Source organism: Entelurus aequoreus, linkage group LG04 (genome assembly GCF_033978785.1).
Source record: "Entelurus aequoreus isolate RoL-2023_Sb linkage group LG04, RoL_Eaeq_v1.1, whole genome shotgun sequence".
NCBI lineage: Eukaryota > Metazoa > Chordata > Actinopteri > Syngnathiformes > Syngnathidae > Entelurus > Entelurus aequoreus.
In genome coordinates, this window is record NC_084734.1 from 10369218 (window position 1) to 10392149 (window position 22932).

The 22932-nt window shown below is 39.9% G+C and overlaps 2 protein-coding genes across 5 annotated transcripts in view; one reads left to right on the plus strand and one right to left on the minus strand.

The window, feature by feature from the left end:
• Nucleotides 1-6589, plus strand: part of ubxn1 (UBX domain protein 1) — a 27820-nt gene extending 21231 nt beyond the window's left edge. Inside the window, exons 6-10 of one of the 2 annotated variants that reach the window (XM_062044202.1) lie at nt 1418-1609; nt 1679-1730; nt 1805-1894; nt 4162-4345; nt 6287-6589. In XM_062044202.1, the coding sequence (XP_061900186.1) occupies nt 1418-1609; nt 1679-1730; nt 1805-1894; nt 4162-4345; nt 6287-6327 (559 nt within the window). In that variant the 3' untranslated portion in view covers nt 6328-6589. The remainder of the gene's footprint in view (nt 1-1417; nt 1610-1678; nt 1731-1804; nt 1895-4161; nt 4346-6286) is intronic. The other variant, XM_062044203.1, reaches the window with a different exon arrangement.
• The window catches only part of si:ch211-114c17.1 (pre-mRNA-processing factor 39), a 40413-nt gene continuing 23940 nt past the window's right edge, over nt 6460-22932 (minus strand). For all 3 annotated transcript variants that reach the window (XM_062044199.1, XM_062044201.1, XM_062044200.1), the window contains exons 8-15: nt 19777-19894; nt 19605-19711; nt 16810-16936; nt 16470-16741; nt 11908-12092; nt 11770-11844; nt 6972-7143; nt 6460-6905 (exon numbers count right to left, since the gene is read on the minus strand). In XM_062044199.1, coding sequence (XP_061900183.1) covers nt 6834-6905; nt 6972-7143; nt 11770-11844; nt 11908-12092; nt 16470-16741; nt 16810-16936; nt 19605-19711; nt 19777-19894 — 1128 coding nt within the window. In that variant the 3' untranslated portion in view covers nt 6460-6833. The remainder of the gene's footprint in view (nt 6906-6971; nt 7144-11769; nt 11845-11907; nt 12093-16469; nt 16742-16809; nt 16937-19604; nt 19712-19776; nt 19895-22932) is intronic.

Here is a 22932-nt window from a genome sequence, read left to right on the forward strand (position 1 = left end):
TACTGAGTGTTGTTAAAAGGAAAGGCCATGTAACACAGTGGTGAACATGCCCTTTCCCAACTACTTTGGCACGTGTTGCAGCCATGAAATTTTAAGTTAATTATTATTTGCAAAAAAAAAGAAAAAGTTTATGAGTTTGAACATGAAATATGTTGTTTTTGTAGTGCATTCAACTGAATATGGGTTGAAAAGGATTTGCAAATCATTGTATTCTGTTTATATTTACATCTAACACAATTTCCCAACTCATATGGAAACGGGGTTTGTAGTTCCTGCCTTTTTTAATGTTTTACTCTGCAGGAGTGGAATATCGACTTTGACAACTTCTGTCTCAATGTTACACTTTGTCCATCCTATTTTAGCAGAGAGACGCACTTTTCTGGTGGAATGAATCACATTTCCATCTCCAAAACGAAACGGTCTGTTGCTAGACCTTTCTGTACTTCTGAGCTTATTTACCTGCTTTTCATTGAGATTATCTACATAACTTTCAAGCCACTTTTCTCCGCACACAGTGTCTATGATTGCTGAGCCTGCAGCTTCAGTCATAAAAATCTCAGCTTTAGACTGGGGATCATTTGTTAACAACGTGATATTAACTTCATCCAAATTGTCATTTTCAGTCAATTTTACTTGTTCGTGCTTCTTGTGCGGGCAGTCCTTCGCCCAGTGGCATGTGCTTTGACACACGGCACAACGTGCTCGTTTACCGTACTTATCCAGTGGGTTTGTACCCGGTGACGGCGTCACCGATCTTTGTTGTCCACGTTGAAACGGTGTGTTCCGTCTTCCTCTCCATTGTGGCTGTTCTGTGAGGAAAGCTGCGTCTTGGTTCAGTTGTATCTCGCTTGACGAGCCCGTTGTAATATCCGTTTGAGAGCTGACTTCATTGACGAGAAGCTTAGCTCCGTGTTAGCCGTCAGTGCTAGCTGCCTGTCTTTCTCATCGAGGCAGGCGGAGTCAAGAAGTTTAAAGGCTAACACCGCATCAGGGAGTGTCATATTGTACCTTTTCATCCGGTTGTAGCGCTGTTCAAAGTCAATAATATAGTCCACCATTGAACTATTTTTGGTGATGCGGTCGAAGTACGTGTACACTTCGTATGCGCGATCCCACGTCATCCAGTTTTGCAAATAATGCCGTCATACCGTTGTCATTGTCCAACTCCTCCGCAGATATCTCCATTGAGATTTCTCTGGCTCTTCCTCTGCTAGCAATGTTAAATGCGGGTGAATAAACACGACGTCTATTCTGGTTAACAACTATTGATCAACTGACCCACAGAGGTCAAACCGGAAACACTCGATCCCCACTTCCCGCCCACAAACACTGCGCATGCCTTAACCCAGTATATGGAGAAACATGTTAACACTGATGTCACTGCGGAACATTCCAGAAGTTAACACGTGTGTGTCAGGCTAGAGGAGCTGATGCGGGTGAAGCAGGCGGAGCGGCGGGAGCGAGAGCGGGCGGAGGAGTTGGAGAGAGAGAAGCAGCGCAGGAAACAAGGACAAGAACTGCAACACATTCGTCAGAAGATACAAGATGATGACATGAGGAAATTGGCAGAGCTGAGGAACAAAGAGAAGATGGAGGACAAGCTGGCCAGGTGAGAGGACTCACTACCAGTACCAGGACAAGGAACATGCTAGAACTCACCTGCTCTCTCGTCCTGCAGGCAGAGGGTGAAGGAGAAGATCGCACGAGACCGAGAGGAGAGAGCACAGAAGGTACTGAGCACACCTTTACCTCTCTCTCTCTCTCCTTTTCCTCCTGTTTCACATCAACTATTTCTCTCTCAAAGTTTGGAGGCAGTGGAAGTTCCAGCACCAGCAGCTCAGTCCTGCCCAGCCCTCTGCCACCTACCACAGACTATGACCAGTCCAGGATACAGGTGAGCACCCACCACAGACTATGACCAGTCCAGGATACAGGTGAGGGTAGTCAAGTCAAGTCAAGTCAAGTCAACTTTATTTATATAGCACATTTTCAACAACTGTTTAGGTTGCACCAAAGTGCTTTACAGGTTAAAAAAGCATGGAGCAAACAAAAAACAAACAAAAAAAAAAAAAAAACCAACAACAAAAAAAAACAACAACTAAGCAAAACAAAAAAACAAACAAACAAAGAACATAAACAATGAGTGTGCTAAACAAGACAATGCAAATGCAATACGGTAAAAGGGGTCGAATAAAAAGTTTTAAAAAAAAATTTGCAGAAAAAAAATAAATAAAAATAATAATAATAAAAGTGCTACAAATTGAAAAATACAACTAAAGCGAAGGGGTGGGAGGGGGGGGGGGGACTAGAAATGGTGGCCTAGTGGGCGGACTCAGCTCGGGTCAAAGGCCAGCGAGGCCGAGGGTAGGCACTAAGAGAGAGTATGACCAGTCCAGGATACAGGTGAGGGTGGGCACTAAGAGAGACTATGACCAGTCCAGGATACAGGTGAGGGTGGGCACTAAGAGAGACTATGACCAGTCCAGGATACAGGTGAGAGTGGGCACTAAGAGAGAGTATGACCAGTCCAGGATACAGGTGAGGGTGGGCACTAAGAGAGACTATGACCAGTCCAGGATACAGGTGAGAGTGGGCACTAAGAGAGAGTATGACCAGTCCAGGATACAGGTGAGGGTGGGCACTAAGAGAGAGTATGACCAGTCCAGGATACAGGTGAGGGTGGGCACTAAGAGAGAGTATGACCAGTCCAGGATACAGGTGAGGGTGGGCACTAAGAGAGAGTATGACCAGTCCAGGATACAGGTGAGGGTGGGCACTAAGAGAGAGTATGACCAGTCCAGGATACAGGTGAGGGTGGGCACTAAGAGAGAGTATGACCAGTCCAGGATACAGGTGAGGGTGGGCACTAAGAGAGAGTATGACCAGTCCAGGATACAGGTGAGGGTAGGCACTAAGAGAGAGTATGACCAGTCCAGGATACAGGTGAGGGTGGGCACTAAGAGAGAGTATGACCAGTCCAGGATACAGGTGAGGGTGGGCACTAAGAGAGAGTATGACCAGTCCAGGATACAGGTGAGAGTGGGCACTAAGAGAGAGTATGACCAGTCCAGGATACAGGTGAGGGTGGGCACTAAGAGAGAGTATGACCAGTCCAGGATACAGGTGAGAGTGGGCACTAAGAGAGAGTATGACCAGTCCAGGATACAGGTGAGGGTAGGCACTAAGAGAGAGTATGACCAGTCCAGGATACAGGTGAGAGTGGGCACTAAGAGAGAGTATGACCAGTCCAGGATACAGGTGAGAGTGGGCACTAAGAGAGAGTATGACCAGTCCAGGATACAGGTGAGAGTGGGCACTAAGAGAGAGTATGACCAGTCCAGGATACAGGTGAGAGTGGGCACTAAGAGAGAGTATGACCAGTCCAGGATACAGGTGAGGGTAGGCACTAAGAGAGAGTATGACCAGTCCAGGATACAGGTGAGAGTGGGCACTAAGAGAGAGTATGACCAGTCCAGGATACAGGTGAGGGTAGGCACTAAGAGAGAGTATGACCAGTCCAGGATACAGGTGAGAGTGGGCACTAAGAGAGAGTATGACCAGTCCAGGATACAGGTGAGAGTGGGCACTAAGAGAGAGTATGACCAGTCCAGGATACAGGTGAGGGTAGGCACTAAGAGAGAGTATGACCAGTCCAGGATACAGGTGAGGGTGGGCACTAAGAGAGAGTATGACCAGTCCAGGATACAGGTGAGAGTGGGCACTAAGAGAGAGTATGACCAGTCCAGGATACAGGTGAGGGTGGGCACTAAGAGAGAGTATGACCAGTCCAGGATACAGGTGAGAGTGGGCACTAAGAGAGAGTATGACCAGTCCAGGATACACTTGAGAGTGGGCACTAAGAGAGAGTATGACCAGTCCAGGATACAGGTGAGGGTGGGCACTAAGATAGAGTATGACCAGTCCAGGATACAGGTGAGGGTGGGCACTAAGAGAGAGTATGACCAGTCCAGGATACAGGTGAGGGTGGGCACTAAGATAGAGTATGACCAGTCCAGGATACAGGTGAGGGTGGGCACTAAGAGAGAGTATGACCAGTCCAGGATACAGGTGAGGGGTGGGCACATGTTTTTAACACGACACACACTGACCGCGCACTAAGAAAGAGTATGACGATACAGGTGTTTGTAATGTTAACAACAGGTGCGTCAGCTGGACGGCTCCACCATCACAGCGGTGTTCAAGGCCCAGGAGCCATTAGCAGCGGTGCGCGTGTACGTGCAGGTGAACGGCAACACCCCGGAGGGTCAGGACTTCACGCTGCTGTCTCCTTACCCTCGTCATGTCTACACTGAACTGGACATGGAGAAGCCCCTCAAAGAGCTGGGTGAGAGTTGCTAGTCCATCTAATGTGTAAATGTCCCTCATACCGTATTCTTCGGACTATAAGTCGCAGTTTTTTTTCATAGTTTGGCCGGGGGTGCGACTTATACTCAGGAGCGACTTATGTGTGAAATGATTAACACACTACCGTAAAATATCAAAGAATATTATTGATCTCATTCACGTAAGAGACTAGACGTATAAGATTTCATGGGATTTAGCTATTAGGAGTGACAGATTGTTTGGTAAACGTATAGCATGTTCTATATGTTATAGTTATTTGAATGACTCTTACCATAATATGTTACGTTAACATACCAGGCACGTTCTCAGTTGGTTATTTATGCCTCATATAACGTACACTTATTCAGCTTGTTGTTCACTATTCTTGATTTATTAGGGTCCGCACAGGACAATTGTCAAAGGAATCCCAAAGGGAGTCCTTTTGCAATGGGACGAAAGTACCTATTGAATTTGTAAGGTTTTATTATTATTATTATTCCGCCGCCACAAAAAACTCTTAATTTGACCCACTTAACATGCTTCAAAACTCACCAAATTTGACACACACATCAGGACCTGCGAAAATTGCCGTCTAATTAAAAAAAAAAAAAAACAACAACTCAAAATTGCGCTCTAGCGCCCCCTAGGAAAAAACAAAAACAAACTGCCTGTAACTCCCACTAGGAAGGTCGTAGAGACATGAAACAAAAACCTCTATGTAGGTCTCACTTAGACCTACATTTCATAATTTGACATCCTCGGGCAAAACCAACAGGAAGTTGGCAATTTCCCCTTCAAGACAAAAATGTACCGGTACTAAAAACACTCATTTTTGCCTCTTTGAGCTGTAATTTGACCCCCTTAAAATACTTCAAAACTCACCAAACTTTTCACACACATCAGGACTGGTGGAAATTGCGATCTAATAAAAAAAACGAACCCCAAAACTCAAATTTGCGCTCTAGCGCAATTTTTGAATAAAACAGAGACAAAACTGCTCCTCAGAGGAAAACACAGACAAAACTGCTTGTAACTTCCGGTAGGAACGTCTTAGAGACATGAAACAAAAACCTCTATGTAGGTCTCACTTAGACCTACATTGACATCCTTCAGCAAAAATCAACAGGAAGTTTGCAATCCCTCCTTCAAAACTAAATGTTTGTTAAAACCGGTCACCAAACATCAAACATTATCTCCTCTCGGCTTCAAACTACTACAGGAGAGAGATTGAACCCTTCCGATTGACGGATACTCAAAGAGTTTGGACAAGTGCTACGGTTTTGATTTTACGAGCCTTCAAAGAACCGCTGCGCTGATAACGCTGCTGTGATTTTACGAGCCTTAATAGAACCACTGTACCACTGCGCTGATGTCAACAAAAGTATTGGGACACTTAGGACTAACAGTAGACAAAAGTTTTTGGACACTTAGGACTAGCACCTGCCAAATATGCGGGCCCGACCAACGCTGCTTGCAGCTTTCATTTTAAATTGCCTTTTATATGTCTATTCTTGCTGTTGGGTTTGATCAAATACATTTCCCCCAAAAATGTGACTTATACTCCAGTGTGACTTATATGTTTTTTTCCTTCTTTATTATGCATTTTCGGCCGGTGCGACTTATACTCCGAAAAATACGGTACTTTCACTTTCCTCCTCAGGCTTGGTGCCTTCAGCTGTGCTACATTGTTCCTCATACTTTCACATTCCTCCTCAGGCTTGGTGCCTTCAGCTGTGCTACATTGTTCTTCATACTTTCACTTTCCTCCTCAGGCTTGGTGCCTTCAGCTGCGCTACATTGTTCCTCATACTTTCACTTTCCTCCTCAGGCTTGGTGCCTTCAGCTGCGCTACATTGTTCCTCATACTTTCACTTTCCTCCTCAGACTTGGTGCCTTCAGCTGCGCTACATTGTTCCTCATACTTTCACTTTCCTCTCCTCAGGCTTGGTGCCTTCAGCTGTGCTGGTGGTCACCAAAAAGTGAAGAGTTGAGAAGGGGGATCTGCTCCGTGAGCCTACCTCACCACAAGAAGTGGACTCTGTGATGGACAAGATGTTTGAAGGGGATGCTAGTGAAGCTAGTTGGCGTCTGACAAGTGATCCTTCCATAGTCAACTCTGGTTACTTGTTTATTTGAAAGGGCCTTACTTCACTTCACAACATCCTCATTTGCTGAGATTCTACTTTGACAGTTTTGTAAGTCATGATATGCAGAAATGACTTGAAATAAAGCTGACTTGCAGAGTTATTGTTTTCCATCCCTTCAACACATTTATTTGTCCACAGCCTAAAATAATGCAATGAAATGTAGTTCAGCTGGAGCTTTTCAAAATGCAAACGTGAATATGATGAGACTGAAAAAGACTTCAGTATAAAAATAGTTTCCACTTCTTTCAACACCTTGTCGTCACCCATGCAGGGCAGTGAGAGGCGGGACAAGCTTTCTTCTTCATGGGAACAGTTTGTTGTCAAGGCAACCTTTCTTCCCGGTTAGCTGGGCGGGTAGTAGCCCTGGTGGTAGTTCCAGGGGTTTTGGTAGCCGTAACCGCTGTATTGTGGTTGCTATGGCGAGATGAAAAGCCGTAATGAAGGAGTGTAAATGTCAGAATGCGCTGCAGTGGTTGCTACCTGGTACCAGGTGCTGCTGTACGCGCCGTAGCCAGCCTGGACGCTCACTGCCGGGGGAGTGGGCGTGGTGGTGGTCGTCGGGACGGGAGCCGCCGTGGTGGAGGCTTGTGCGGGTGCAACCACCACCGTTGAGGCGTCATCACCTTTGCTCTGTTTCTCTGGCTTTTCATCCCTGTGGAAATGAAGAAAGTCGGTAACATTTTGTGGCACTCGGGGTTTCATTTTAACAACATTTTTAAATGCTTCCTTCACTTAGCCTAGAATGGCAACGCTACACACAAACTAGAAGAGGCAATTCCTGAAGGAATGGCGTGTGAATGCTGGAGTGGAAGTGACGTGCTGACAGAATGTCGTAGGAATGGAAGAATAGTTTCAATGTTGAAGAGCTGATGCTAATGGAATGTAAGAGGAATGTAGAAATGGTTTACATGTTGAAATCATTTAAATGCGGAAGAGTTAGAATTTCCAGGAAAAACGAAATTTGGTTTGGAACTTGGGAAAGTGACAGTTTGAATGTCCAGGATGAGTGGAATGTGTTGATGTTGGAATGGTTTGAATAGGTTGAGAAATGTGGGAATTGTGCAACTCGGAAAATGTCCCATTCATTTCAATAGGAAATTCCTGGAAATTTGGGGAAAAGGAGGATTTTTAAAAAAAAATGATTAGGAGCATGAATGTCCTGAATGAGCTGAATTGGTTGGTGTTAAGAATTGTTGAAATCGGGCAAGAAATGTTGAAGTAGTAAATGGTATTAGGGAATTTTGGGAATTTTTTTGAACTTGAAAAAAGGGTAGTTTGAATTTCCAGGAAGGTGGAATGTGTTGAAGGTGGAATGGGTTGAAGAATGTGGGAATTGTGGAAGTTTGAAAAATGGACAATTCATTTTGAATGGGGAAAATGCACACATAAAAAGGACTTATGGGAAATCCGGGATTTTTTTTTAGAATTGTTGAAGTAGAGCACACAATTCCCAAACAGGCTGAATATTTAGAAGTTGGAACAGTTTGAATCAGATGAAAAATGTGGGAGTTGTGGAACTTTGAAAATTGCCATGGGAATTTCAGAAAGAATTGGGAATTTCTGGAAAAGCGGGAATTTATTTGAAAATGTTAAAAAAAAAACTTGAATGGTCTGAATGAGTTGAAAAGGTTGAAGTTGAATTTTTTCAAATTGTTTGAGAAATGTCGAAGTAGTAACATGTTGAGTTGAGAAATGGTATTATGGAATTCCTGGAATTTGGGGAAATCCGGGAATTTTTTTTAGAATTGTTGAAGTAGAGCACACAATTCTCAAACAGGCTGAATATTTAGAAGTTGGAACAGTTTGAATCAGATGAAAAATGTGGGAATTGTGGAACTTTGAAGAATGTCCCATTGATTTCAATGGGAATTTACCAAAAATTTGGGAATTTCGGGAAAAGTGGGAATTTTTTTTTAAAATGTTCAAAAACTTGAATGGTCTGAATGAGTTGAAAAGGTTGAAGTTGAATTTTTTCAAATTGTTTGAGAAATGTCGAAGTAGTAACATGTTGAATTGAAAAATGGTATTACGGAATTCCTGGAATTTGGGGAAAACCTGGAATTTTTCCAGTTGAAAAAACAACTTTGTTTTTTTGTCCTGATTAAGAGGAATGTTTTGACGGTGGAACGCTTGAAGTGGGTTGAAAAATGCGGGAGGAGTAGTCGCCAGAAAAAAAGGGTGTAAATAGGGCTTTGGAAAAGCAGGAATTCTGGAAAATCCTGGAATTTTTTGGAACTTGGAAAAGGGGAAGTTTGAATTAACAGGATGGTGGAATGTGTTGAAGGTGGAATGGCTTGAATGGGTTGAAGAATGTGGGAATTGGGGAAGTTTGAAAAATGGACAATTCATTTTGAATGGGGAAAATGCACACATAAAAAGGACTTATGGGAAATCCGGGAATTTTTTTCAGAATTGTTGAAATAGAGCACACAATTCCCAAACAGGCTGAATATTTAGAAGTTGGAACAGTTTGAATCAGATGAAAAATGTGGGAATTGTGGAACTTTGAAGAATGTCCCATTGATTTCAATGGGAATTTACCAAAAATTTGGGAATTTCGGGAAAAGTGGGAATTTTTTAAAAAAATGTTAAAAAACTTGAATGGTCTGAATGAGTTGAAAATGTTGAAGTTGAATTTTTTCAAATTGTTCGAGAAATGTCGAAGTAGTAACATGTTGAATTGAGAAATGGTATTACGGAGTTCCTGGAATTTGGGGAAATCCGGGAATTTTTTTTAGAATTGTTGAAGTAGAGCACACAATTCTCAAACAGGCTGAATATTTAGAAGTTGGAACAGTTTGAATCAGATGAAAAATGTGGGAATTGTGGAACTTTGAAGAATGTCCCATTGATTTCAATGGGAATTTACCAAAAATTTGGAAATTTCGGGAAAAGTGGGAATTTTTTAAAAAAATGTTCAAAAACTTGAATGGTCTGAATGAGTTGAAAAGGTTGAAGTTGAATTTTTTCAAATTGTTTGAGAAATGTCGAAGTAGTAACATGTTGAGTTGAGAAATGGTATTACGGAATTCCTGGAATTTGGGGAAAACCGGGAATTTTTCCAGTTGAAAAAACAACTTTGTTTTTTTTGTCCTGATTAAGAGGAATGTTTTGACGGTGGAACGCTTGAAGTGGGTTGAAAAATGCGGGAGGAGTAGTCGCCAGAAAAAAAGGGTGGAAATAGGGCTTTGGAAAAGCAGGAATTCTGGAAAATCCTGGAATTTCTTGGAACTTGGAAAAGGGGAAGTTTGAATTAACAGGATGGTGGAATGTGTTGAAGGTGGAATGCTTTGAATGGGTTGAAGAATGTGGGAATTGTGGAAGTTTGAAAAATGGACAATTCATTTTGAATGGGGAAAATGCATACATAAAAAGGACCTATGGGAAATCCGGGAATTTTTTTTAAATTATTGTTGAAGTAGAGCACACAATTCCCAAACAGGCTGAATATTTAGAAGTTGGAACAGTTTGAATCAGATGAAAAATGTGGGAATTGTGGAACTTTGAAGAATGCCATGGGAATTTCAGAAAGAATTGGGAATTTCTGAAAAAGCGGGAATTTATTTGAAAATGTTAAAAAACTTGAATGAGTTGAAAAGGTTGAAGTTGAATTTTTTCAAATTGTTCGAGAAATGTCGAAGTAGTAACATGTTGAATTGAAAAATGGTATTACGGAATTCCTGGAATTTGGGGAAAACCGGGAATTTTTCCAGTTGAAAAAACAACTTTGTTTTTTTGTCCTGATTAAGAGGAATGTTTTGACGGTGGAACGCTTAAAGGGGGTTGAAAAATGCGGGAGTAGTAGTCGCCAGAAAAAAAGGGTGTAAATAGAGCTTTGGAAAAGCAGGAATTCTGGAAAATCCTGGAATTTTTTGGAACTTGGAAAAGGGGAAGTTTGAATTTCCAGGATGGTGGAATGTGTTGAAGGTGGAATGCTTTGAATGGGTTGAAGAATGTGGGAATTGTGGAAGTTTGAAAAATGGACAATTAATTTTGAATGGGGAAAATGCACACATAAAAAGGACCTATGGGAAATCCGGGAATTTTTTTTAGAATTGTTGAAGTAGAGCACACAATTCCCAAACAGGCTGAATATTTAGAAGTTGGAACAGTTTGAATCCGATGAAAAATGTGGGAATTGTGGAACTTTGAAGAATGCCATGGGAATTTCAGAAAGAATTTGGGAATTTCTGGAAAAGCGGGAATTTATTTGAAAATGTTCAAAAACTTGAATGGTCTGAATGAGTTGAAAAGGTTGAAGTTGAATTTTTTCAAATTGTTCGAGAAATGTCGAAGTAGTAACATGTTGAGTTGAGAAATGGTATTACGGAGTTCCTGGAATTTGGGGAAATCCGGGAATTTTTTTTAGAATTGTTGAAGTAGAGCACACAATTCTCAAACAGGCTGAATATTTAGAAGTTGGAACAGTTTGAATCAGATGAAAAATGTGGGAATTGTGGAACTTTGAAGAATGTCCCATTGATTTCAATGGGAATTTACCAAAAATTTGGGAATTTCGGGAAAAGTGGGATTTTTTTTTAAAAATGTTCAAAAACTTGAATGGTCTGAATGAGTTGAAAAGGTTGAAGTTGAATTTTTTCAAATTGTTTGAGAAATGTCGAAGTAGTAACATGTTGAGTTGAGAAATGGTATTACGGAATTCCTGGAATTTGGGGAAAACCGGGAATTTTTCCAGTTGAAAAAACAACTTTGTTTTTTTTGTCCTGATTAAGAGGAATGTTTTGACGGTGGAACGCTTGAAGGGGGTTGAAAAATGCGGGAGGAGTAGTCGCCAGAAAAAAAGGGGGTAAATAGGGCTTTGGAAAAGCAGGAATTCTGGAAAATCCTGGAATTGTTTTGAGCTTGTAAAAGGGGAAGTTAGAAATTCCAGAATGGTGGAATGTGTTGAAGGTGGAATGGCTTGAATGGGTTGAAGAATGTGGGAATTGTGGAAGTTTGATTAATTTTGAATGGGGAAAATGCACCAAAAAAAACGGAATTATGGGAAATCTGGGAATTTTTTTTTATTTTTTAGAATTGTTGAAGTAGAGCACCCAATTCCTGAACAGGCTTTTTGGAGTTGGAACAGTTTGAATCAGATGAAAAATGTGGGAATTGTGGAACTTTGAAGAATGCCATGGGAATTTCAGAAAGAATTTGGGAATTTGGGAATTTCTGGAAAAGCGGGAATTTATTTGACCACCACTGTATGTTGTAATTCAGAATATTTCAATGACAGAGTCCAGTGTGGCAGCCATGTTTGCCTTCCCTCTCCTACCTGCTTTCCGCCGGTCTCTTAGTCCCGCCGAGCTCCTTGATCAGTTCCTGGTGGTCGTCATAGACACACAACACACTGGGAGAGGAAGTAGAGACGGGCAGTGAAATAAAGAAACAACTTGACGGATGTGAGATTGACCTCTTGATGGAGTTGCAGTACTCCTCCACAAACTGGAGGCGGCGCTGTGAGAAGCGGAGCTTGATGTTTGGGGGGAGGGGAGCAGCCAGGGCCCGCCTCACGCACTGCTGCACCGCCTCCACTGAGGACCAGGGCTCGCCATCCAGCTCCAACTCCAACCAGTTCAGGTACAGCTTGTCGTTGTCCTGGAGCACACCAGAGAACACTTGGTAGGCATGAAGCTCATCACCACTACAATCCAATGCACTAGAATCGTATCGAAGTTATCACAAAACTTTGTGTTCCCATGAGACAAAAGCTGTCTTTGATCTCACCAAGCAAAAGGCTTGTAAAACTCCACTGTGTACGATAGGAAGCGACATGAAGGTGTCGGTTTCTTTGATCTATTGTGATCCACAGGAAGATCTTGTCTTGACCCGAGATCTACAAAGCTCCAGGCATCTTTTCTTTGAACTGTTTTGTGACCGAGTGCAACAGCGTTTTATGACCGCCTCTCCCCTTAGAAACAGCTGTTGCCGTGTGATCAGGGAAAGTCCAAATAAAAGAGGAGGCGTGCAACCATTTCGTCAGAGCGTGGTGGAAGACTGTACAATAGTACAACCCAGTTTCTCCTCACGAGCCAAATTGAATCCTGTCGCTGTTTAATTCCTTGCTTCTTGTCTGTTTAATACCAACCCCGTTTCCATATGAGTTGGGAAATTGTGTTAGATGTAAATATAAACGGAATACAATGATTTGTGAATCATTTTCAACCCATATTCAGTTGAATATGCTACAAAGACAACATATTTGATGTTCAAACTGATAAACATTTTTTTTTGGTGCAAATAATAATTAACTTTAGAATTTGATGCCAGCAACACGTGACAAAGAAGTTGGGAAAGGTGGCAATAAATACTGATAAAGTTGAGGAATGCTCATCAAACACTTATTTGGAACATCCCACAGGTGAACAGGCAAATTGGGAACAGGTGGGTGCCATGATTGGGTATAAAAGTAGATTCCATGAAATGCTCAGTCATTCACAAACAAGGATGGGGCGAGGGTCACCACTTTGTCAACCAATGCGTGAGCAAATTGTTGAACAGTTTAAGAAAAACCTTTCTCAACCAGCTATTGCAAGGAATTTAGGGATTTCACCATCTACGCTCCGTAATATCATCAAAGGGTTCAGAGAATCTGGAGAAATCACTGCACGTAAGCAGCTAAGCCCGTGACCTTCCATCCCTCAGGCTGTACTGCATCAACAAGCGACATCAGTGTGTAAAGGATATCACCACATGGGCTCAGGAACACTTCAGAAACCCACTGTCAGTAACTACAGTTGGTCGCTACATCTGTAAGTGCAAGTTAAAACTCTCCTATGCAAGGCGAAAACCGTTTATCAACAACACCCAGAAACGCCGTCGGCTTCGCTGGGCCTGAGCTCATCTAAGATGGACTGATACAAAGTGGAAAAGTGTTCTGTGGTCTGACGAGTCCACATTTCAAATTGTTTTTGGAAACTGTGGACGTCGTGTCCTCCGGACCAAAGAGGAAAAGAACCATCCGGATTGTTATAGGCGCAAAGTGTAAAAGCCAGCATGTGTGATGGTATGGGGGTGTATTAGTGCCCAAGACATGGGTAACTTACACATCTGTGAAGGCGCCATTAATGCTGAAAGGTACATACAGGTTTTGGAGCAACATATGTTGCCATCCAAGGACGCCCCTGCTTATTTCAGCAAGACAATGCCAAGCCCCGTGTTACATCAACGCGGCTTCATAGTAAAAGAGTGCGGGTACTAGACTGGCCTGCCTGTAGTCCAGACCTGTCTCCCATTGAAAATGTGTGGCGCATTATGAAGTCTAAAATAGCACAACGGAGACCCCCGGACTGTTGAACAACTTAAGCTGTACATCAAGCAAGAATGGGAAAGAATTCCACCTGAGAAGCTTCAAAAATGTGTCTCCTCAGTTCCCAAACCTTTACTGAGTGTTGTTAAAAGGAAAGGCCATGTAACACAGTGGTGAACATGCCCTTTCCCAACTACTTTGGCACGTGTTGCAGTCATGAAATTCTAAGTTAATTATTTGCAAAAAAAAAAATAAAGTTTGAACATCAAATATGTTGTCTTTGTAGCATATTCAACTGAATATGGGTTGAAAAGGATTTGCAAATCATTGTATTCCGTTTATATTTACATCTAACACAATTTCCCAACTCATATGGAAACGGGGTTTGAACCTGACACACACATTGTTGTACGCCACTGATGAGTTGTGTGATCCACTGTGTGGAATGTAGCACTAACATCTAAAATAATTCAAATAACAGAATCAGTGGGTATTAAAAAGTGGTTAAAGAGCCTTAAAAGTGCAGATTGAAACTAAATCATGCACTCAAAACATAAAACCTGTTTGGGACATTTTGTTTGGCTTATTTCATCCCTGCATGTTTAATCCACTACTTGCATATTGTAGTGTGAAGTATGAATGAAATATTATTTATCTTAGTGTTTATCATGTTTTAGATACTTCTTACTTCACCTTGTGCTTTACACCTAATAATGTAACAAAGGACCATTAATGTTGCTAAATGTACACACATTCATATATTCATCAATACATACACATCAATTAAATGACATTTTTAAGAACGGGTATTTATTTGTTATAATGGGTGAAAATAAAGACAAATATATTTTCATATCTTCAATAAATCATGAATAAAATAATTTGGTCATTACAAATATATTTTATTTGTATAACACTTAATTTTTTTATATACATATTGTGATTATATTTCACATTATACCAGTGGGTTCCCACCTAGGCCTTAAATATGTTTAGTTGCATGTATGGTAAGAAGGTGTATTATGGGTCATTGTATGTTTAGTGTATGGTAAGAAGGTGTATTATGGGTCATTGTATGTTTAATGTATGGTAAGAAGGTGTATTATGGGTCATTGTATGTTTAATGTATGGTAAGAAGGTGTATTATGGGTCATTGTATGTTTAATGTATGGTAAGAAGGTGTATTATGGGTCATTGTATGTTTAATGTATGGTAAGAAGGTGTATTATGGGTCATTGTATGTTTAATGTATGGTAAGAAGGTGTATTATGGGTCATTGTATGTTTAGTGTATGGTAAGAAGGTGTATTATGGGTCATTGTATGTTTAATGTATGGTAAGAAGGTGTATTATGGGTCATTGTATGTTTAATGTATGGTAAGAAGGTGTATTATGGGTCATTGTATGTTTAGTGTATGGTAAGAAGGTGTATTATGGGTCATTGTATGTTTAATGTATGGTAAGAAGGTGTATTATGGGTCATTGTATGTTTAATGTATGGTAAGAAGGTGTATTATGGGTCATTGTATGTTTAATGTATGGTAACAAGGTGTATTATGGGTCATTGTATGTTTAATGTATGGTAAGAAGGTGTATTATGGGTCATTGTATGTTTAATGTATGGTAAGAAGGTGTATTATGGGTCATTGTATGTTTAATGGCATGTATGGTAAGAAGGTGTATTATGGGTCAATATGTGTTTAATGGCATGTATGGTCAGAAGGTGTATTATGGGTCATTGTATGTTTAATGTATGGTAAGATGGTGTATTATGGGTCATTGTATGTTTAATGTATGGTAAGAAGGTCTATTATGGGTCATTGTATGTTTAATGTATGGTAAGAAGGTGTATTATGGGTCATTGTATGTTTAATGTATGGTAAGAAGGTGTATTATGGGTCAATATATGTTTAATGGCATGTATGGTCAGAAGGTGTATTATGGGTCATTGTATGTTTAATGTATGGTAAGAAGGTGTATTATGAGTCATTGTATGTTTAATGTATGGTAAGAAGATGTATTATGGGTCATTGTATGTTTAATGTATGGTAACAAGGTGTATTATGGGTCATTGTATGTTTAATGTATGGTAAGAAGGTGTATTATGGGTCAATATATGTTTAATGGCATGTATGGTCAGAAGGTGTATTATGGGTCATTGTATGTTTAATGTATGGTAAGAAGGTGTATTATGGGTCATTGTATGTTTAATGTATGGTAAGAAGATGTATTATGGGTCATTGTATGTTTAGTGTATGGTAAGAAGGTGTATTATGGGTCATTGTATGTTTAATGTATGGTAAGAAGGTGTATTATGGGTCATTGTATGTTTAATGTATGGTAAGAAGGTGTATTATGGGTCATTGTATGTTTAATGTATGGTAAGAAGGTGTATTATGGGTCATTCTATGGCTGAATGGAGCCACATAGTTTTTCACCTTACTCTCTCTTACTGGCTTTATTTTCTCTCTACATTTTTTTGTTTCACTTGGTGATTGTTTACCATTTTGGAAAGAGTTAAGTCCACCAAACGTAGAGGAGCCAGAGGGAGAAAGGGGAGGAGCCAGAGGGAGAAAGGGGAGGAGCATCAAGCTGAGGCTTCTAATGCAATGCATGAGTTCTATTTTTAGGAAGGTGTTTATCATTTGGAGACTAAATGGCCTCCCCGGGTTGAATACTTCAGAACAATCTTAGGTTGAATACTTCAGAACCTTATTTTGTCCTCACCGGACTGATCTCCAGCGCCTCTTGCAGAACACCGCGAGCTCTGCTGGGGTTCCTGCAGATCTTCAGCAGCAGCCGGGCCAGCTTGATGGAGTAGAAGGCGTGCAAGGCGGGCTTCTCTTTGGACTGGACCAGCGCCTCCTGCAGCAGAACTTGGGACTGCTGGAGCCGGCCCGCCCTCCTCTCCAAGGCCACCCTGCGCAGACGCACCACCGCCAGACCCGGCGTGGTCTTCTCCAGGGCCTCCAGCACTCGCCGGGCCTGGGCCAGGTCACCTGAGGGGCCGGAGAGAGGCCCAGTGAGACTGGAATGGCTAGAACAGAGTGAAGGTGTGCTAATGTACCGTGTTTCTCCTCAAAGGTGGCCCACTGCATGTGGAGGTTGGGTCTGCATGGCAGGTGGATCTCACAGGCTCGCTTGTAGACGCCACGAGTCCTGTCCACACTCAGGGGCTCCAAGTACTCCACGTACTGAACACACACATCAAGGCATGACCAGTGATGCTGGAAGCTTCTCAATGTCCCTGGTACTCTCAATGTCCCTGGTACTCTCAATGTCCCTGGTACTCTCAATGTCCCTGGTACTCTCAATGTCCCTGGTACTCATAATGTCCCTGGTACTCTCAATGTCCCTGGTACTCTCAATGTCCCTGGTACTCTCAATGTCCCTGGTACTCTCAATGTCCCTGGTACTCTCAATGTCCCTGGTACTCACAATGTCCCTGGTACTCACAATGTCCCTGGTACTCACAATGTCCCTGGTACTCTCAATGTCCCTGGTACTCAAAATGTCCCTGGTACTCACAATGTCCCTGGTACTCTCAATGTCCCTGGTACTCTCAATGTCCCTGGTACTCATAATGTCCCTAGTACTCTCAATGTCCCTGGTACTCACAATGTCCCTGGTACTCACAATGTCCCTGGTACTCACAATGTCCCTGGTACTCACAATGTCCCTGGTACTCTCAATGTCCCTGGTACTCATAATGTCCCTAGTACTCTCAATGTCCCTGGTACTCACAATGTCCCTGGTACTCACAATGTCCCTGGTACTCACAATGTCCCTGGTACTCACAATGTCCCTGGTACTCTCAATGTCCCTGGTACTCATAATGTCCCTAGTACTCTCAATGTCCCTGGTACTCACAATGTCCCTGGTACTCACAATGTCCCTGGTACTCTCAATGTCCCTGGTACTCACAATGTCCCTGGTACTCTCAATGTCCCTGGTACTCACAGGTAACCATTTGAAACTCAATAGGTCAAGTATTCTTTTCCGTTTCTTATATTCACCTTTTTCTTAATAGTGGAGTTTAACTCCTTTGCTGGTGGTATGGTATGATATGGTTCTGATGAACACAAGTATGGTGTCCAGCCATCCAAATGAGGAGAACCAGGTGTCCTAATCACAGGTGTATCAAATCAAGCACTTAGGCATGGAGACTCGTGGTGTGGCCTCACCCAATGCACTTTTGGAAGAATGGTGGAAAATTGCTACAAACACACTCCGCAACCTTGTGGACAGCCTTCCCAGAAGAGTTGCAGCTGTAATAGCTGCAAAAGGTCATATTGAACCCTATGGGTTAGGAACGTGATGGCACTAGGGATGATGCTCGAAACCGATTTTCCCGGTTGTTCGATAAGAAAAGAACCGAGTCCTCGGACTCGAATCCCTTTTTGAGAACCAGTACCCGTTATCGAGACCACTATAGTAAAGAAAAAGAGTTGGTTCCTTATTCGAATCCCTGGGAACGAATCCCAAATGGGCAATGTTATGCCCATTTGATTGTACACTCTTACTCACACCTTGTGGCGATATGAAAATACTATGCGTCATTAGTCTGGGCACTTTCGGGTTGGCGAGTCAGTTCAGTTCATGAGACAATTGAGAAGTAGACAAGTTGTGTTAGCTCCTACAAGCCTTGGAAAAGATGAGTCTGTAAGTAAACTGTTTAACTTGTTTATATAACTCAATATTAAGGTGGAAAGTGATTACATTTAAAACTAAGATGTTTATTGAAAAACGATTTTTGTGCACTGTTTCAATGGGTGATTTGAGGACTTAAAATGGCTGCCAGTCGTATATTTCCACCATCTAAATAGTTTCAACACTCAGAAGTATTTGTTTGATGATAGTACTGTATATTTGTGTGAAGCTAATATTTACATATTGTGTATTAAATTTGAGTATGTTAATTGAATCACATAGCTTATACATTTGTCATTGTGTGTATTTATGTTTAAAAAAAATTAAAAATAACAGTCCAGTGCAAGACAAAAGTAAAGATAGGAAAAGACAAATCAAGATCAACAACAATAAAGAGCCTAAATGGATTAATCTGCTTTGGGACTTTATTAGACGTCTTTGATTGTTTGTTAGCTGTCTGCCTGTGTGTGTAGTTAGTATGTTCCAATAGCAGTAGAAGTGCACTTTTTGGAGAGCTGTATTATTTTCAGTTTTGTGCCCAAGGGACTGATTTTATTTACCCCTATATTATTATTTATACACCTATAGTGATCACAGAGACTGGTTGTTTTTGTGTTACTGTATATATTTGTTTTTCTGAAAAATCCCACTTAATATACTTTAGGTAACAACAGTCAATATTTTTTTATATTTCTTTTAGGGGGGTAACAGTCAATATTTATTTATTAATTTTATTTTTTTCTTATAAAATAAAAGTGATCTTTTGTTAAACCAAATATTGTGTTTTTTTCCATATACAACAACCTATCTGGATTCGATAAGAGAATCGATAAGGAATCGGTTCGATAATAGGACTCGATAATAGGCTCGGAGTCGATAATTTCTTATCAAACATCATCCCTAGATGGCACTTCAAGTTCATATGTGAGTCAAGGCAGGTGGCCAAATACTTTTGGCAATATAGTGTATATTCATTTATCATCGTGGGAAGTAACATGGATGCGCAGACGCCGTCTGAGCATAACAACTGCACCAATTTTGTTAAGAGGAGTGGTCAAAAATTGAAGCAGAAGCTTGTGGATGGTTTGAAGCAAGTTTTTCCAATGTACCGTGTTTAAAACTGAGGTGTGTTGACTGTGTCGGGGGCGCAGGATGAGAACCTAGCAACATCACGGCGTGATAGTGTCAAAATGAAACTTGGCATCCTCTTACCCTGGTCCAGAACTCCTGGTAAAGTGCACAGGCGATGAGGCAGCGCTCAAAGAGAACACAAACTCTGCGGTGGACGTCAGTCTCCTCTTGACCAGCTGCCTCCGTCTCTGCACAGATGCACAGCTGTCACATGCCACGCTTCGGACTTCCAACCGGAGTCAATGTAGATCACTTGTGTTGTGGTCTGCAGGGTCCTGGTTCTGCTGAGCCATCTCCCAGTCCAGGTAGGAGTGCCAGCCTTGCAGCTGTATCTGATCCAGCGGCCTCACGTGGAAATAAGGACGTTTGAGCTGTGTGTCAAACAATACTGCAGTTTAGACCACATAACAGGGCTGCACCGTTCGTCAAATCGACATCGAGGTTTTAATGAGTGCCGTAAATAACCGCAAGATGCTGAGGTTTTTTTTTCCACCGGCAAAGTTGGCAGACCCGTCAGCGATCCTGTTCTGTCTCCCTGTAATGTTTGATCCTGTTCTGTCTCCCTGTAATGTTTGTCTGCTGTCTGCTCTTGTACGGAGCCCCTAAAGGGACATGGGGGAAATTTGTATTAAATGTTTTTTTATATTAATTTTAAAAAAATTGTAATTAATTACAAAAAAAATTATTTAAAAAAATAAAATAAAATAATAATTGAATTATTTTTTTTTTTGACATGTATCTCGTGCGCACGAGATACATGTCTAAAAAAAATAAAAATAAAAATATGCATGATATTTTTTGCTTTTCGTGCGCACGAGAAACTTTTGATAAAGTTATAAAAAAATAAAAAATAAACTATCTCGTGCGCAGGACAAAGTTTCTCCTGTGCACAAGATAGTTTCTTGTGCGCACGAGATACATGTCTAAAAAAAATAAAAATATTATACATATTTCATTTTTTTTAGACATGTATCTCATGCGCACGAGAAACTTTCTCGTACGCACGATATGTCTAAAAAAAATAAAAAATTATAAAAAATTAATTTTTATTTTTTTATAACTTTATAAAAAGTTTCTCGTGCGCACAAGAAAGTTTCTCGTGCGCACAATAAACTATCTCGTGCGCAAGAGAAGGTTTCTCCTGCGCACGAGATAGTTTCTCGTGCGCATGAGATACATGTCTAAAAAAAATAAAAATTAAAATATGCATGATATTTTTTGTTTTTCGTGCGCACGAGAAACTTTTTTTAAAGTTATAAAAAAATAGACTATCTCGTGCGCCACAAGATAGTTTCTTGTGCGCACAAGATACATGTCTAAAAAAAAATAAAATATAAATATTATACAGAATTAAAATTTTTTTAGACATGTATCTCGTGCGCACGAGAAACTTTCTCGTGCGCACGAGATACATGTCTAAAAAAATAAAATAAAATAAAAAATTATAAAAAATAAATTTTTATTTTTTTATAACTTTATAAAAAGTTTCTCGTGCACACAATAAACTATCTCATGCGCAAGAGAAAGTTTCTCCTGCGCACGAGATAGTTTCTTGTGCGCATGGGATACATGTCTAAAAAAAATAAAAATATTATACATATTTCATTTTTTTTAGACATGTATCTCTTGCGCACGAGAAACTTTCTATTTTATTTCTAAAAAAATAAAATAAAATAAAAAATTATAAAAAATTTATTTTAATTTTTTTATAACTTTATAAAAAAATACATGTCTAAAAAAAAAATTAAATTAAATAAAAATTATTTACAAAAAAATTTCCCCCACACTCTTGAATGGGATTGTGCTGAAAATTGTCATTTCCCCTCGGGGATTAATAAAGTATTTCTGATTCTGATTCTAGTGACAGCCATGTTTGTTGCTTCAACAAGGAAGAAAGACGTCTTACTTACAGAACAGAGTGAGCCCTCTTTTCAGTCATTCACAAGCTTTGTATGGGCGGAGACTAGAGCTGCTGCCACCAAGTAACACAAATCAAGAGGAAAAAATAGGATTACGGCGCCAAATGTCCCGTTGCTGGAATATTCCAGCTTAAAATCAAATGGGCAATATAAGTCCATCAACACAGACAAACGAGGGGAAAATGACGTCCGACCTCATTTTTCCAACAGGGAAAAAAAAAGCACTTTAAGATGTTCAATATCTACTGTGCAATATTACCCTTCAAGTGCAATACATCCCACACTGATTGTTATTACTCCGCTACTCTTGTCTTGTTCTGTATATTGTACAGTATTTTGTATATTGTACAGTATTTTGTATATTGTTCTGTATATTGTACAGTATTTTGTATATTGTTCTGTATATTGTACAGTATTTTGTATATTGTATATTGTTCTGTATATTGTACAGTATTTTGTATATTGTTCTGTATATTTTACAGTATTTTGTATATTGTTCTGTATATTGTACAGTATTTTGTATATTGTTCTGTATATTGTACAGTACTTTGTATATTGTTCTGTATATTGTACAGTATTTTGTATATTGTTTTATATATTGTACAGTATTTTGTTTTGTATATTGTACAGTATTTTGTATATTGTACAGTATTTTGTATTTTTTGTATATTGTACAGTATATTGTACAGTATTTTGTACATTGTTTTGTATATTGTACAGTATTTTGTATATTGTACAGTATTTTGTATATTGTTTTGTATATTGTGCAGTATTTTGTATATTGTACAGTATTTTGTATATTGTTTTGTATATTGTACAGTATTTTGTATATTGTCTTGTATATTGTACAGTATTTTGTATATTGTACAGTATTTTGTATATTGCACAGTATTTTGTATATTGTTTTGTATATTGTACAGTATTTTGTATATTGTTCTGTATATTGTACAGTATTTTGTATATTGTTTTGTATATTGTACAGTATTTTGTATATTGTACAGTATTTTGTATATTTTTTGTATATTGTTCTGTATATTGTACAGTATTTTGTATATTGTACAGTATTATGTATATTGTACAGTACTTTGTATATTGTTTTGTATATTGTACAGTATTTTGTATATTGTACAGTATTATGTATATTGTACAGTATTTTGTATATTGTACAGGATTGCTTATTATTTTTATTGGATAGTAGTCTGTTTACTTCAATTCTTATTTTTTATCTTTATTACTTCTTGTGTAATTAATTTTTATCCCATATTTGTTTCCACTACCGCACCTTAAGTTGGAGTCCTTAATCTCGTTATATGCACATATAATGACAATAAAGTCCATTCTATTCTATTCTATTTAGGTTAATGAGTTGTTTATTTAGCGTAACAAACGTATTTACCTTCCATTTACAGTACAATAGGAAACAATTCTGCAGTAATGACAAAAAAAAGTGTACATCCTTTTGAATGGTTAATATATTATTTTTGATTACA